General features: G+C 40.3%; 1 protein-coding gene and 1 long non-coding RNA gene across 2 annotated transcripts in view; one reads left to right on the top strand and one right to left on the bottom strand.

Annotated features, from left to right (window-relative positions):
* Window positions 1–16,879, top strand: part of adamts3 (ADAM metallopeptidase with thrombospondin type 1 motif, 3) — a 204,381-nt gene that overhangs the window by 5,706 nt on the left and 181,796 nt on the right. Inside the window, exon 3 of the mRNA XM_034091711.2 lies at window positions 6,213–6,634. Within this exon, the coding sequence (XP_033947602.1) occupies window positions 6,213–6,634 (422 nt within the window). The remainder of the gene's footprint in view (window positions 1–6,212; window positions 6,635–16,879) is intronic.
* LOC117452902 (uncharacterized) overlaps window positions 1–16,879 on the bottom strand; it is a 56,511-nt gene that overhangs the window by 31,337 nt on the left and 8,295 nt on the right. The gene's annotated exons all lie outside the window — the stretch shown is intronic.

Genomic DNA, 16,879 nt, shown 5'->3' with positions numbered 1-16,879 from the left:
ATTACGCAGGATTGGGAGGGTTACTTAACAAATGTAAACCATTACAAATACTAACTACTAATCAGTAATGTAATCTGAGTATCAAAATATAAAAGTAATGTCACCTGTACACTTTCCGTTATATCAAATGTGATGCAACTTAATACAAAACAAAAAAGGAAATATCAATAAGATGTTTTTTTACTTTAGTGTATAATGTAAGACAACATAAACTAACCTGCTGTTACGTCACCTTGACCACCCACATTTTTTAAACACATTTATTTCAAAGCATGTCCCCTTCATTTCAATTATAGTACCGATGATGTACCTTGATGTGTACACTTTCTAATTATTATGGGTCTAATAACCCAATAACTGACACTGCTAATTTTGTATTAATGTCAGCTGGAAGCAGGTATTGAAACACAACTCTAGCTCTAACCCTAACTTTAACCAATTGAGATCAACAGCTAACCTTATTTTGAGAGTTTTGTGAGAGCTTTGCAAAACAAGTGCTACCAAATGGATACGATCCAAATAGAGGAGAACAGGAAGCTGCGTCAATGATGCAAATTATGACATCTCATGAGCATAGACCTTGAACAACTTAAAGAAACGTATTTTTTTTGGATATATTAGCCTTAATTTGGATTTACAGTGCTAAAAGGGGGGAGATACAGGGGATGACACCGAAAAGGGATCGCATGCTTAATTAAAACCTGTGTCCGCAGCAGGGACTGAGCAGTTCATGGCCCACCATCTCTAGACACTGAGCAACGCGGCGACCCGAAACAAGCACTTTAAAATAGTTTGTTGTGTCTGATTTTTAACCCGTACAGGCAAAATTCACAGAAACAAGTAAGATTAGGATAAGTAAAGAAAACAAGTTTAGCATGAGTTAAGTTTAAATTAACTTTATTTTTTTAATTGCATTTTCTTTCAATATATTCTTGACACAATGTTTTATCAGATCGTCTTACAGCATCTGAAATTGGCACCGTCAGAGTCAGACGATCCATCAATCATGCCCATTTAATGTATAGATATTGGCTTGGTATGAAATAGTGCATAGTTTACACTGTTTTTAAAAAGCTGGATAACACTAACTAGTCTTCCCCTCTAACGTACAGAAAGCATAGCTATTTCCTCCAACCCGGTGGTCAGCTGTCCGTTGGCCGAGGCTAGATGTGTAAGGGCTCCTAAGGCGTCAGGATGCTTCAACCCAAAAGCTTGTCTGATGGTGGAATATTGTCAAATATCCAGCTCAGCCCACATCTTTCTGACCTCACTATTGAAGTGGTAGTTCAATCAATCGTTGCAACTTCCCGAAACATACAATCTCAAATGAAATCGCAGCCTTTTTTGCAGAGAGTAGCCTGGTGATCAACTTAAGTCAAATGTATTGATATAGTCCAGTCACAAATCGCCTCACTGGGCTTTAAAGGCATGCAGAGGTGTGAGAGAAAGCAGGGTTTTTTGTTGTCTTGCACACAACTACTGCCATCACTTCTAGTGCTCACAATTCATCATGTCTTATCCTCATCTATGACTGGAGGCTTTTTTCCTGGCCTTCACATGTGGCCATTCTAAACAGCCATGAACACAATTTTCTTTCAGGGGACACATTGAAAACCTCAGGCGTATGGCGAGCCGGTGTAATCATGTTCATGGCAGCGTAAAATGGGTGGGTTTCTGTCGTTCACAGGTTTTCAAATTGAGGCGATTCAGAAACCAGTTTTTCAGCCAGCTTAGGTCTTTGAGGGCAGCTTGATGTGTCAGGTCTCCGTGATGTACGGTACAGGTGGCCAAGCAGATTTGTGACAAATCTCAGAACTCTTTGACTGCAGTTTTCTTGTAACTCTACTGTAGGCATCAACAACATTCTTTCAAAAAAGTTTTCTCATTTCGTGTTTTGGTGAAGGTTGATGGGAGTTGAGTAACACTTCTTTACAAATGATCCTAGTGAGTTGAGATGTGGTGGCGGTGAAGGCCACAGCATATCCAATATAGCAGAGGAAGATAGATCAATATTATCCTCTCACAGGAGCAGAACACAAACCCCCAGGGGATGTTCTTGCAGTAAGGTACGTCGCCTTTACTTTTGCTCTTTGTCTGGAAACTGACTCTGCAACAACAGTTTATAAAACGTTGGTATGATAAGGACCAGAAATGGGCCTTTACCTAACCAAAAATAATACATTTAAACAAGCGATTAATTTCATTTTATTTTAGACTATTAAGTCCACATTTGACAAGAAAAACGAACACAAAAGATGATAATTATAATACAAAAAGACACACCAAAGGGACCCAGATCACATACAGGGATAGACAATGCCCTTAAGTGGCTGATATTGGCTGTGATTCCTGGAGAAGCCCTGAATTAAATCCATTTAACAATGGATTTATTGTGCTGAATGTATTTGTTTAGTCAGACTAATGACTAAATCAAAATTATTTACAATTTCTCGGTGGAATAAATACTATCAATTTATGCAGGATTGCTTGGACTTTAGCATACATTTATCAGGCTTTTAAATTACTCCTATGTGTAAACTCACCATACGATTGTTAAGAATGGTTAGTGTATGGCAGGTGGACAAGCAGGACAGATGGGTCAGATCAACAGATGCCTTTTGCCATAGCGATCACTGCTTGTGTCCAATGTGGGACCAAACATCTGACTGATTCAAAATGTATTATGTAATGCTGTGATTGGTTGTTTTTGCTGCCAGTCAAGAAATGACGCTTCGTGATTGGTCAGCACCCGACAGCGCAACATGTCCCGAAACATCAGCCGTTAGCTTTTAGCACACAGAGCTCACAGCTCCTCATATCTGTTCAGAAACTGGACAAAAGTGAAACAAGTACAAACCACAGACTGTCTGTGTCATGGTGAATACAGTCGCTGGTTTATTTATGTCTGTAGGCCGTTGTTGTGAGTGTGGACGGAGCAGCTACAGATTAGTTTAAATCCTGATCGATCCGATCTCCATTCAGAAAACATTTTAAAAGGTTTTTTACCGGCCGTCTGTCTGCAGACTTGTCACAGAATTAATTCACGGTTTTTACTAACTGGTATCAGTATGTTGTTACTTCGGCATCATTTTGAAACGTGTATTACAATTAAATCACGGTAAAAAAAAAATCATTTTTGTTTGCAAACTCTTTACTCCGTACTGTTATTGAATTATTCTCAATGCAAACACTCTCAAGAGTGCCTTTTAAAGTTATGTGAACAATATTTATGGTTTGAATTGACCTTCAATTATTATTATTTTTTTAATCTGTGAACAAAAATGGAAAAATGGAACAAAAATGCACTTGAAGAATAGAAAACCTGACACAAGTGATGCCTTGTGTCAGGTTTTCTATTCTTCAAGTGCATAATCAAAGTTGTTACAATGAAGGGTTGACCTATACAAGTATCACACATGCACTCGACACTCTCCTTTTGTGAACAGCTAGTGTACAGCTTCACATCAAATCTGACCTTGCAAGACTTGAAAAACTGCACAATACAACGAGTTCACTATTCTCTGTGAAAAATGAGTTACTATTCTTTTTCCAAAATCAAAGGATTCTGATTCATGTTTCGCTATGTTCATTTTGGTTCCTTTAATCTTACATATTCCATGAAGAAGACCCCTCCCACATGGTGCTGCAAACAGAAGCCTTTAAGGTATTTTAAAAGTAAATATTCCTTTCAAGGCAGGCTTTCTTTTCAGTTTATATATATATACTGATAAAACACACTAACAATTAGGAAACAGACTGACTGCTAGTGACAGTTGGCAAACATTATAATCCTCGAACGTCAGTGCTCCGGTCCCAGTACATGTGTGCATCACTAATTAGTGTCCCCTTTTCCGTTGAGCATCTTGCCGCATTTTTTATTTGAAATGTTTTGTGTCCACTTTCAGTAAACTTCCACATGTCTCATCAATTTCATTAATGTGTTCTAATTGCTGTGGATGTGTCATCCACATGTTTTCATTTGCATGTGTTCTGGCACATTTGTATTTCTAATTTGCAATGGCAGTGAGTTGGGCTGTTGTGTCGCGTCTTAACCTGTCGGCAGGGGCGGACTGGGACAAAAAATCAGCCCGGGCATCTCGACCGGCCCACTTCGTGGCTTATCCGACCGGCCCACTTAGGTCCCACTAGTAAATTGTCAACGGGAAGGGGGGGCTGCTAGTGAGTTATCTGGCCCATCGGGCTTCGTCCCAAACGTCCCGATGGCCGGAAAACCACTGCCTTTCGGCCACCTTACGCAATACTTTTTAACAAAGTTGCGCTGGATTGCATCGTTGCTTTAGTGCTTTCCAATACCCCCAAAAACAGGTTAATAGAGACATGATAACTACATGTAAATGCATTCAATTGCTGTTTCAAATAGTGGGGTTATATTTAGTAAATGAGCTCAAGGATTAGAACTTAAATAAATGACAACAAAACATGTCTTTGTGACCTCTGACATAATTTGAATCCAAAGATTTAGGGGCTTTTAAAAAACTCCATTATGTAGGTGAAGGTCTAAAAAAAGGTTGTAGAACATAGTCTTCTCTGAGGAGAAGGAATGGCTTTTAATATTAGCCCTGGGCCTCCTTAGGTTTAAGCATTGATACCCTACAAATTATCTCAAATACACAGAGCTGATTCTTGGCTTCTCTTTGACCCATGGCTCTATAACGTTTTTTCAATCTTAACAATTTCTCACACCAGCTTTCCTGCAAATAGTGAACTGGGTTGGATGTAGTAATACACTGTCTAAACTTACATGCTCTACACGTGTTGGACAAGATGTTCGCATATAATTATCACACGGCTAACTCAGCCGGCAAACTTAGTGTGATGTAACTGTGAGGTATTTAGCCCTGAAAAATAAGGCTTTTGATGTTTTTGCATTTTCAAAACCAGGCACGGGCCTGCAGTTTGCTTTGGTCGTAGAGATATTACAAACCTCACACAATCCGCGATAAAGCTTCCTCCCTCTCAGCTTAATCTGCATCATTTTGTGATCTAATTTGCTCTTTGATATCTCTATGTTTTCTCTCAAAAGCTCACCAATTACATTTTTCTTTACACAGCGTGCACACTATGATTAGTAAGGTATGGCGTTTCCTCAGACGTGTAATTTCACCATCGACACCTGTTTGAATGTTTTCTAGTCAAAACCTACAAGATAATTACAAGGTTTCAATATTCATGTTACATTTTTTACCAACCAAACCCGACCAAAGATTTTTGAATGTGTCTGCTATTGCACACATTTGCTAGCCAAGTCTGGGTGGAAATGTCCTTTAAACTGAGAGTGCTTGCGAAACCCACAGATGTCCTTGTACAATTGAGTTGACTGCATATTAGCCAGTAAACAAGAGCCTGAGGGTGAATGCAGCAATTTGCCAAGATGATATTGAAAGAATCCAGCATATCAAATTCATATTTTTGTGCAACGCAGCTACATATTATCAAAGTCTTGTGGAATGATGTTTTTTTCTATGCTGAGATCATTATGGCTTAAAAGAGACATTGGCATTGTTATTGATGAAATTATACACACTTTGATGCAGCTCAAGGCCATGTATGGATCAATGATGGCATAAGAAAATCCAGCCTCCTCATACATTTCAAAGACCAATGCTTTGGCCCGACATGTCAGCGCCACAACAACTGATCAAAAACATGCCATCTTAAAGTCTAGGTCAAATACCTTGTAGTGTGTACATGAGTGAGCTAGGGCTAACGTGTTTAAGAAAGAGGAGCAAACTAGTTCAGATATGATATTTCATTTGCTTTGTAATGTCTTTGCAAATGTAAACTTCCTTTTTTTATGATTTAAATGTTTAATATTGCACTTTAAAAAGTTTTCAAATTTGATCTATAATACTAAATATTCCATACCGTCAACTTCCCAAATGTGACGATGTACTGTTTAATATGACTTTAGGCTGTATATCATTGGGTTTTGAAAAATTGGCCAGACAAAGAAAGCAATATAACTTCCGACAATAGACCTAAAATGTGTATTTTTCCTAGTTTTTGTTTTGTGTTAATTTAGAAAAAATATAATATATTTGTTGCATTTGTTCCTAAATCCAGTTAAAAAAGGTCACAAGAAGCGCCCCTTTCTAAGAGACATATTACTTCTCCCAACTAATTATAATAACAACTTGCACTAGTCTGTCTCTGCTGCCCTGACATAATAAAGGTCTCATTGTGTTTTGCAGACCAGCTGAGGATCCGGCTGAAGGAATACGGCCTCGTCACTCCGTTCAGCACCGACTCTCACGGACACTACCTGTCACACCTGCTCTCTGCCACTCACAAGCAGCGCGTCAAGAGGGAGGTGTTTTCTGCTGCTGAAGCTGAACAGAAGCTTTTCTTCAACATATCCGCCTTCGGGAAGGAGTTCCACCTCCGCCTGCGCCCCAACAACAGGCTGGTGGCACCGGGCGCCATGGTGGAGTGGCACGATGAGATCCACGACTTCGGGAACGCCAGCAACGCCTATGGTGCCAACCAGACTAAAGCCGGCGGAGGGGCGGAGAGGATACTGCACCGTGAGCTACTGAAGACGGACTGCACCTTCATCGGTGACATCACAGATGTACCCGGGGCCTCGGTTGCCATTAACAACTGTGACGGTCTGGTAAGTCTTCCTGGGCTGTAAAGCTTCTCACTCCTCCACCCCCCTCAAACCCTGTCTTTTCAGTACAAAAGTGTCGTGACCTTTTTAACTCTACTCGAATGGATTTTAGATGTCCATAACTCCTTTCTTTACGTCAGCACTCAGCGGTTTTACAGCACACTGTTCTCTAAGATATTCTTCAGCCGGGCCAACGGAATAGCTTTTTGTACAGATGTTTGTAACGGGTGAGTGGCCACCCATTGCACCCCCAAACCCAACGGATTCTCCCCCAACCGTTTCCCAGCATAAAACATGAGTACCCTTTGTGCGCCACAAAAGCCTGCAGTCCTATCCTCCCCATTACCCCTCATAAAACACTTGAACAGTAATTGAGGAATGACCTGGGCCCAAATCTCTGAGACTGGCCAACACAACATGTCTGCATTCATAGAAGACACTCAGTGAGCTCCAAACACTTTCAAATGAAGTCTTCTGCTGAAAGCATCACAAAGAGTGCTGTAACTCACACATCCTGATGGGCAATGACAATCCATTTAAAGATAATGCTGCTGTTATTTTATCTTTTTATTGCTAATCTTTTGAATTTCTTCTTTACTACAATACGTTTGTTTACCACAAACAGATTCAAGGAAGGGCATTTGTGTGTGTGTTTTACAAAAAAACGTTTAAAAGCATTGAGAAATAGTGAATGACAATTAAAGGGACCCTATTTAAACACATTTTCAGGTTTTATTCATGCACAAAAACCTATGTAACACACTACAGAAAAGGAAGAACTCTAAAAAGCATAATAGGGGCTGTTGAAGTACATTAAAACAGCCAAGAGAATAAGAAAAACATTTTAAAAAGCTACAATGGAATAAGAGCGATATAAAACACAAGAAAAAAAGTTACAGTGCAGCACAAGATATGAAAAGGTATTTGATTCAATCACAGGCAGTGGCAGAATTGTGTTTTCTGTTTTCTTTATTTCAAATAAGTGAGAGCTGCAGCAAACATGCAGTTAGTTCCAGCGATATGTAGCACATTCAGGAGGAAAAGTCAGAATTGGCTATGAAGTGAAAAGATCCCTTCCTTTTTGGTGAATTTATGTGTCACCCAAACACAATATGCCTCTTTTACTGTATGTCACAGACCTTAGTGAGCCTTTGCTTTCTCACAGACGCTTATTTTAGGCGATGTTCTCCGTAACTCTTCACAAAGTGCCAGCAGCAGGACAAATGTATCCCAGTGGAATATTTGATCATCTACCATATTTAGGTTCGACGCAGGATGACTTTTAATAATCGTACATTCTGTGTTTAGGCTTCACTAAACTGGCTGCAAATTATTTACCATATCATTTTTTTCAGATGAGATGTATGGTATAATAACATGGGGCTGCACAGACAAAACTCGTTAGTTTTAGTATCTTGGAAGTTGGGATTATTATTATAAAGAAGAAACACCAGCCTCCCTTTATAAATTACATGCTCACAAGTAATATCTGAATGTATTGTACCTTAGTTCCAGACTTTACGGATACTGCTTTTGTAAAGGTATTCATTCTCAGACCTTGCTCCAACATCAAGCCCACACGCCAGTGTGTGTGTGTGTGTGTGTGTGTGTGTGTGTGTGTGTGTGTGTGTGTGTGTGTGTGTGTGTGTGTGTGTGTGTGTGTGTGTGTGTGTGTGTGTGTGTGTGTGTGTGTGTGTGTGTGTGTGTGTGTGTGTGTGTGTGTGTGTGTGTGTGTGTGTGTGTGTGTGTGTGTGTGTGTGTGTGTGTGTGTGTGTGTGTGTGTGTGTGTGCGTACATTTAAACGTTGATTCGCTGGAAGTAAGCTGACATGTTTTGTTTTGTATGAAACTTGAAACTACCATCATTTGATGTCAGAAAAAAACAACACACAGTACTTTCCCAGATGAAGGCTAAACACTTTAACTCAGCAGATTGAAATATAAGCTCCTTACAACAAATGAAATCATTTTTTAATTTCCTCTTTGTAAAACACTATAATACTGATGGTAATTTATTCAAAAACCCCAAGTGCCCTTGCCCACATACAAGGCACATCAATCATGACTAAATAAACACAGCATTCCCAGCTAATAAGAGCTACAGTAAATGCAACTAAACGGGTTGTATCCGCTACTTTTCTCTTTCATATAGCCCGTTCGTTCACACAAGGCTGTAACGGAACCTCGGAAATGGACCCCTAAAACGATAACGTGTGTACGTCCCAGAGGTGGGACCAAGTCATTGTTTTGCAAGTCCGAGTCAAGTCTCAAGTCTTTGCGCTCAAGTCCGAGTCAAGTCTCAAGTCAGGATGGGCAAGTTCAAGTCAAGTCCAAGTCCTAAACTTTGACAAAACGAGTCATAAACAAGTCATTATGTGTTTTTCACCAAATGTAATGACATCGATCAACAGAATAATACTTAATAATCAAATTGTTCTTTATTAGTCACATTAATAATTTAATAATCAATTTTCTCTCTGCTGGTAAAGTAACGTGTTTTTTTCTATTTTAAGAGGGAACAATAAGGTAAGGCTACCGTGACGGTTTGATTCAGAAGGAGTTTAATGTATAAGATCCCTGATGTTGAGGTGACCAGAATGTTTATTTCCACTGTGTACAACATGTTATAAGGGACCCACTATCTATCTTTATGCAAGGGATAATGTGCAGCGAGGCGGTCTCTATGGGGAAGAGAACACCTGCATCTAGATCCCTCTGCAGGAGGTACTTTAACTATATTTTGACTTTTACTTGTAACATTTTGAAAGCAGGACTTTTTATTGTAACCGAGTATTCCTACACTCTGGTACTTTTGTACTCAAGTACCAGATCTGAACTTCTCCCACCTCTGACAGTAAATCCTGAGTGGTTACCAAAATAAAGGTAATCAAAAAAGGTTATTTTCATTTTACAAATCCTGCACTCAGCTTTGCTTTCTCCAATATCATTGAAATGCAGCCAGATGCTGCTTATTTTTTCGGTTTTCGCTAATTTCTTGACTTTTTCCGACGCACTTGCATTTAAATCTATGATTTAAATCCGTCTCCCCTCGCTCTGTGCAGCTGGCCTGTACCACTACACCTGCTGTGTCCCCCACCCTTCTTTCACATAATGGTATGATCCTAGTGTGTCCTCGCATATGATTGGCTGCATGGTGGCCCAGCTAAATAAAGTTCCGCCCCTGCCTGCAAGGATTCTCAGCAAGAGTAGGAGCGGCTGAAGATTCTGCTCTCCCCGACGGGAGTCTGCTCTTCTAGCAGCAGCTCGCGTGTTGGAGACCTCTGAATTAAATGATCAAGTCAGAAGGCTCAAGTCCAAGTCAAGTCCCGAGTCATTGGTGTTCAAGTCCAAGTCGAGTCGCAAGTGTTTTGTGATGTTGTCAAGTCGAGTCTCAAGTCATCAAATTGGTGACTCGAGTCTGACTCGAGTCCAAGTCATGTGACTCGAGTCCACACCTCTGGTACGATAATTTCCTGATAACGATGAAGCCATAGCCCCGCCTCTCCCCACCTCTGCTGCTCACTGCAAAGTGCAAAATCTACAGCTCCTCTACCACAACCATCAGCAACAAGTGGACATGGAGAACTACATGAACTACATGTTGCTAAATCCACCGCGGAGAATAAACATAAGGGCAACCATTGCAACCATGCTCGGGGGTCTTCTTCGCTGCTTTTGGTGTATTTTGTGGCGGAAGTACAGCGCCACTTACAGGCCCGGCATATGTACTACAGCGCATGGCCCAGCCATTATATGAGGGTGGGACAAGTCCCCCCCACCTTTTAAAATGATTAGTTTAGACCCCCCCACTTTTACCATGTGGAAAGTCCGTGCATCGGTCTATCCACTCGCCGCTCTTTGTAGAGCACTGTGTCAGTGCTTCATTATCAAATCCATTCCACTTGCTTATTGAGAGAATGCCCAAATCAATGAAACTCCGCACCATGTTTTCACTGCTACTTTGTACCAAGGCAGATTCTCAGAGCCGTACACATGAGCTGTACACATGCTGCATTTTTTGCGTTGCTGTGTCTTTAGTTGTAAGCCCAGTGGCGATCTGTTCATCTGCCATATCATACAATAAAGCCATCGAAAATAATAGGATACAGCATTAAAAGTTATTCTGGGTCTTTGTGTGTCATAGCTCGGCTGTGTGTGTGGCACGACGAGCGCATTTTGTGTGAGCGAGAGAGAGAGTGAACGAGAGAGCGCTAACGTATAGAAGGAGTTGTTTCTACAACAAGGAGGAGGAGAGCTCTCTCCTGTCAGACACATCTTATAACGTCCAGTGGCGTTTTCTCCTGGAGGCCAAGGGAAGCTATAGGCTTCCCCTGTATTTTCGGATTGTAATTATAATTTTAATGAATAAATAAATAAAAACACTTAGTTTAGTTACGGACATTCTTTGTTGTGTGTTGCTGCCGGCCCGTCTCCCCCCCATTCTCATTGAGTGAAACAGTGCCCCTCTAGATGTTATGGTGAAACAGTAGATTGCACTCTCTGTTGCAAGAGGAGGCCAGCCGAAATTGGCTTCCCTTAGTGAAAAAAAATGGAGGGATTGACCAATCAGACAAGGCTCACGTCATGCCCCTGCCAACCTGTGATTTGTCAGGGCCATGCCAAGGGATGCCAGAGGCGGCTGGATTCCCTTGCCTCACAATCCTATCAAATCGCATCAATTTAGTGTTGCAGTGACGCGTCCTAAAACCCGGAAGTAAGTTGCGCTCGGTTTCCCCTATGGGTTTCCCTCGATTAAAAAGCAATGGGATTTCTCCATAGGATTTTGGAAAATAGCTCGAAATAAGGTCAGTGGAAAACAAACCTGTTGGATAAATGCACGTTTTGTTCAGTCGGATAATATCCACATGTCTACCCTACTTTTATAATTTTCGAATCATAAATCTAATCGATATAAGATAGATAGCGTCCACTCTCACCGCCGTTAGAAAGTAGCAAGCCACTGAAGCAAGTGCAATTATGTAGGGTGGAGATTTAGAGTATTTAATCAAAAATAATTGTACTAAACTTACAACAAATACAATCTGATGACAGGCCGAAGCCCAAACTAGAGCTGTATACAGCGAGGAAAAAAGGAGCGAATCGGACGTAAAACGTGAAAGGTCTCCTGATTTAGTTTGTGAATGAATGCTTATTAGAGTTTCAGCTGGAGAGTGCGTGAGGACCTGTCGGTTAGATAACAGGCGTGTGTAAGTCCTAAATCTGTATGATACAAATGTGTGTAAAATTATACCGGGTGCTGTAATCACTCATCTGGTTACGTTATTACATTGACCACCACACCCCCGACCCAAAAGAAAGGACGTATTATTGGCTTCCCCTAATTTTTTCCCCACACCACGCTACTGATAACGTCAGCTCAGGGAGGTAAAGGACTCTCTGAGTGTTTCGATCGTTGACTAAGTTATCTCATGTAAACAAGTATTTCCAAGGCACACCTTTTATAGGATCATTATAAAAAAACAAGAGAATAGTGAATAGTAAAATATGCATAAAGAAACAGTACTGTTTCACATGGGTGTTGTTGAGAGATGTATCCATAGATTTAGTACCTAAATTTGCTCTCAAAGTGCACCAGATAGATCCATTTAACTTCAACATTTAAAAAAAAAATCTTCCCGGGGGAGCATGCCCCCGGACCCCCCAAGAGGAGGTGAGATCCACCACCTGCCCACACCCCCCATCAAATTGTCCCACCCACATTGAGGATGCTTCCTACGCCATGCTACAGTGTCTCCAGCGGGTCGAGCGGTCTCGTGTGAAGGGACAAGTTTTTAATATGGAATTCGGTTTGTTTGCGTTTCGTTTGCGTTCCCGTGTAAATGGGGCCTTAAAAGCCTGTATTTAATATTACATTGACTGTTTAAAGATGTTGCTAATTTTAATAAATTATTTTTAAAGGGAGCAAAAATTATTTCAAATCCACTATACTGGCTATATTAGATCATGAAATAATAAACTGACACTTTTCTGGAGCCACAATCTAAAACTTAATATAAAAACTGGATCTGAAACACTTCTAGAAACCCACCGGAAATCAAAAAATGTAATAGTTTGGAAACCGTTTTTGAGTGAGGCAGGGATATAGATAGATGTCATCCGTTGGAAAGAGTAATACATTAAATTATGATTAAAACTTTTAACAGACAATTCCCTTTCCTTGCTTCCGATCATGTCGCAAGAAAAGACATGATCAAAAAGTACGTGACATGTAACTGCTCACATCTTACAGGTAACCATGTAGGGAAGCAATTACATGTAAAGGAAATGTTTTATTTAAAAGTTAATTGGCATACAATTGAGTATATCTACGTATATATTGAGTCATACCATACTTTGATAAATATAAATATATTGAATTACTTTTTCAAAGTAGACAGTTTCATCACAAAACTTAACTGATATTAGTCATCAAATTAAAGGGGCCCTATTAGTTATTTTGGTGTTTTCCCTTTCACTGTAGTGTGTTGTATATGTGTTTGTGCATGTACATCTGCAAAGGCTAAAATCCCAAAGTACCCTCCACACAGTAGAAAGTAGAAACACAAAATACAATTACGAACCTGAAAATGAGCATAATAGGGCACTTTAATGTATAATGTGTCATAATGCAAGTTTATTCAGCCCCTTCAATATTTAAATGTACAAATACAATAGCACGATGGTCAAAATCACGATGGTCAAAATCAAACAAAGAACTTTATTTTTTGATGGATACATTTCCAGTTGCAAATAATGAATCAATCTGTACGGGTCAGTTCTCAAAACAAATGTGCAGTTGTGCAAAAGGGCCATGATGTTCTGTCTTTCTGTCAGTCACAGTTATTCTCAGAGTTTGTTTCTGTTTTCTCCGTACTAGGCTCTTAACTCCCTTTAAGGGGTTTCTGAATTGTCCATTATTTTATCTGAAGAGTATTTTTGAAGTAGAGAAAAGGCACTTGAGTTTGCCCGGGCACTCATGAGACAATTTGTTACTGTGTTTTTGTTGTATTCTCATGTATTCATTGAGATGCCTTTGTTGTGTTAAAGCAAACATTCGTTTTTCCCATTGGTGACCCTCTGTTGTAATGTGTACATCACACCGCGATCTAACAGCACTTAAAACAGCAGTCGAAAAAAGTACTTCCTTTTGAACTGAACAACTGCAGTGCCTCTGTGCGAAGTCCTACTACATTCTCCCTGTAAGATAATGTCAGTCTGACCTTTAATCCTCAGCTCGGCACTGCAGGATTTTGCCATTTCCTTAGATTGCAGCAGAAGGAAGCAGTTCATCACTTGGTGGGCAGATTCAGTCCCTCCAAGACATTTATAGTTAGGGCTGAGAGGGGGCCACACAGGATGTGAGTTCTGCTTTGTAAATACTGTCGTGGCAGGATGTCACTTTGAAGACGCCCTCAAAAGTCTGACGCTTTGTGCAGGGGATGGCTGATATGGAATGTATTCATTGTACTTTGTCAAAAGCATTTACTCTAAACACTTCATTCCAATCAATACCACAACAGCTCAACAAGACTATTCCCAAAGTTGAAATACATGTGCATACAAAAAAATGCACCAGCCAATATCCAAGAAAACAAAACAAAGAGGGTGGGGATTTTCCACTGAAAGGCTGCTTTAAAAAAGACGGCTGCTATTTGCAAACAATGTCTTTTTTTTCAATCAATAATGCAAAAATCAAATCCTGGAAGCTTTGTTTTTGCAGTAAAATACTAAAGTGTCCTTCTAGACATGTTTTAACATTTGTACAAATATTGTGCCATGATTAACATGGTTTTGCTCACGTAAAAAAGGTAAATAGAAAGTGTCTGTAAGCAAATCTAGGCTTTGTGGCCTCTCGCCCCGCCCACCACGGACACTCGCGCCACGTTGAGAAGTGAACAACCTGGTGCGGAGCTTGATGAGTTTCGGCATGTGGTCTAATCTGTTTTGATCTAATTCTGTTTCTAATCTAATTCTGGTAAACAGACCGTATAAATTAAGAAAACATACCCTCCACTGTCCTGCTGTCATAAGCTCAGACTGGATCGGTATTAAAGACTTTTCAATTAACCACAGACACTTGGCTCATTCATTGACTGACAGCAGTGCACTGGAATAGATATGTGGCTTACATTTGGCATTTACATATATATATGGATATATTATATATATATATATATGTATAATGTGAAGCTGACCGTTGAGCGGCCCGACCAAGCAAGGAGGCAGAGGCAGAGAATTCAAATATAACCCGATGTGGGCATTTATTCATCGCTGTGGTACAGGATACACAGCCTCAATATTGCTGCCCAGGTGAACACAGTCACCAGCCACAAGGATCTCACCCACACTACCAGCTTCCACCAAACAGGAAACACAGAGCAGAAGTTACCTTCGTCACATATATATATATATATATATATATACGTTTGGTCCTTGGGCTTCTTGTTGGCATGGCAAGTGTACAGCTACAGGAGAAACACTGCTTTAGTCAGTGTTGTTCATTCCAGTTAAAAACAACATTTTGGCTAGCTAACGTAAACCGAAAGCTGTTCGGTAATGTGTGTAATGGGTCGCTTCAATCACTTTTAACATTAGAAAAACCTGGAACTAAAATCTTCCTTATGGTGTTGGTCGACATTATGTTGATTCTGTTTTTGTTTTTGTATCGATCTGTGGGGGATTATAGCTCTCAATGCCCACCGCTGCTTTGAAAGAGCTGAATACTGGGATTAGCACGTTGCTTTTGCGCCCCACCGAACATTTGGGATTGACTTGAATAAAAACTGAAGTGAAATCAGAGAGAAATCCACCTTTTCCCTTCATGTATGAACATGATTGAGAACACAAAGGATTATATTGGAACATTGTAATTACTATTCACTTCTTGCTCTCAATAGCTCATTTGTGCATCTATTCACAAGTTTTCCTCTTAACTATTTCTGGAAACTTGAGCTGCCAACATCACAGACCTAATTTACTGTGTGCATGATCATTGTTCTTTCACAGCAGGAAATAAATCCAAATATGGATATTTAATTGGATAAAAATCTATTCAACCTGCCCTGCCTTTTTCTTTTTTACGAGTTTCTTGTTACAAATCTGTGAAACCCAAAAAGAAACTAGCATGTAAATAAGTATATTATACTCTCCTCTCCACCTTTACTGTTTACTTTACTGCTCCTCTGGCTGTTTCTAATGCAGAACATGATTATATTTTCTCCTCAAAATGTTACTTCGCAGCCTAAATGCAAAGCGTGTAGGGCTGCATAACTGGAGATCAAACGCTTGCCAAACCAGTGGTTGCTGATGAAAAAGCCTGTCGTTGAGGGCCAGTGGTCTTTGATCTCAAGTGGTAGCCTTAGCCCTCACTAGGTGTGTGTTTTACTGTTTCTTAATTATAGCCAGGCTGCTGTCTGGAAGTCTTTACTACAGCAGGCAGGCAGCTTGACTGCTAAATGCTTATGAGGCATATACCTCCTTTGCTTCAGCAGCAGTAGCAGAGTGTGGGGGTGAGGAGGGGGTGAGGGTTGCTGCCCTGTGTGGGAGTCAGCCATCAACATTCATGCATGTCAGAGAAACCAGCGAGAGGGGTTTCTTGGTAGAAGTGTATGAAACACATCACCGCGGAACTCTGTTTTCTGCCTTTTTTAATCTCATGTGCTGAGCAGAACAGATCCGTCAGGGTCACAGCAGAGGCCTCATTCAAATATGCTGCAAAGCTAAGTCTGTCACCCATTAGCCCATTTATGTCTCATGTTCCCTCCAGTGATTCATGGTTTTGTTACAAAACCAGAGTCATTTTCATCTCATTAGCAGAGTTAAGTATTAAGGGGTCTTACTGAGGTTTTTATTTTATTTCACTAGCTGGTTCATTCATTATCTTTTTTCACACTTAGAAATGCTTAATGAAGGGGAAAAAGGCACTTTGACGGAAGCACATTTCAAACCCTTTAACCACATGGCTATTTTGTGATGAAGTTGTTAAAACACAGACAGCGCTTGTAAATGTTTAAATAGAGCCGGGTTACAACTCAACCTTTTTCCATTTAAAATCAAATGGGCTTCTTTTTTTGTCATCACACAAACTGTCCGTGGTTTGTTCTCACTTAATCTATGACATGTTGGTCTTCAGAGCCTCATTGGGTACAACTTGTGATCACGATCCGACTGTTTGTCTGTAGGGCTCTCTGTGGGGCAGGGAATGCATTGGCACACTGATGGACTGACAGTTAGCTTTAACAGTCTGATC

The sequence above is a fragment of the Pseudochaenichthys georgianus genome, chromosome 9 (genome assembly GCF_902827115.2).
Source record: "Pseudochaenichthys georgianus chromosome 9, fPseGeo1.2, whole genome shotgun sequence".
NCBI lineage: Eukaryota > Metazoa > Chordata > Actinopteri > Perciformes > Channichthyidae > Pseudochaenichthys > Pseudochaenichthys georgianus.
The sequence above is the reverse complement of the archived record's forward strand: the minus strand, read 5'-3'. Positions and strand labels throughout refer to the sequence as shown.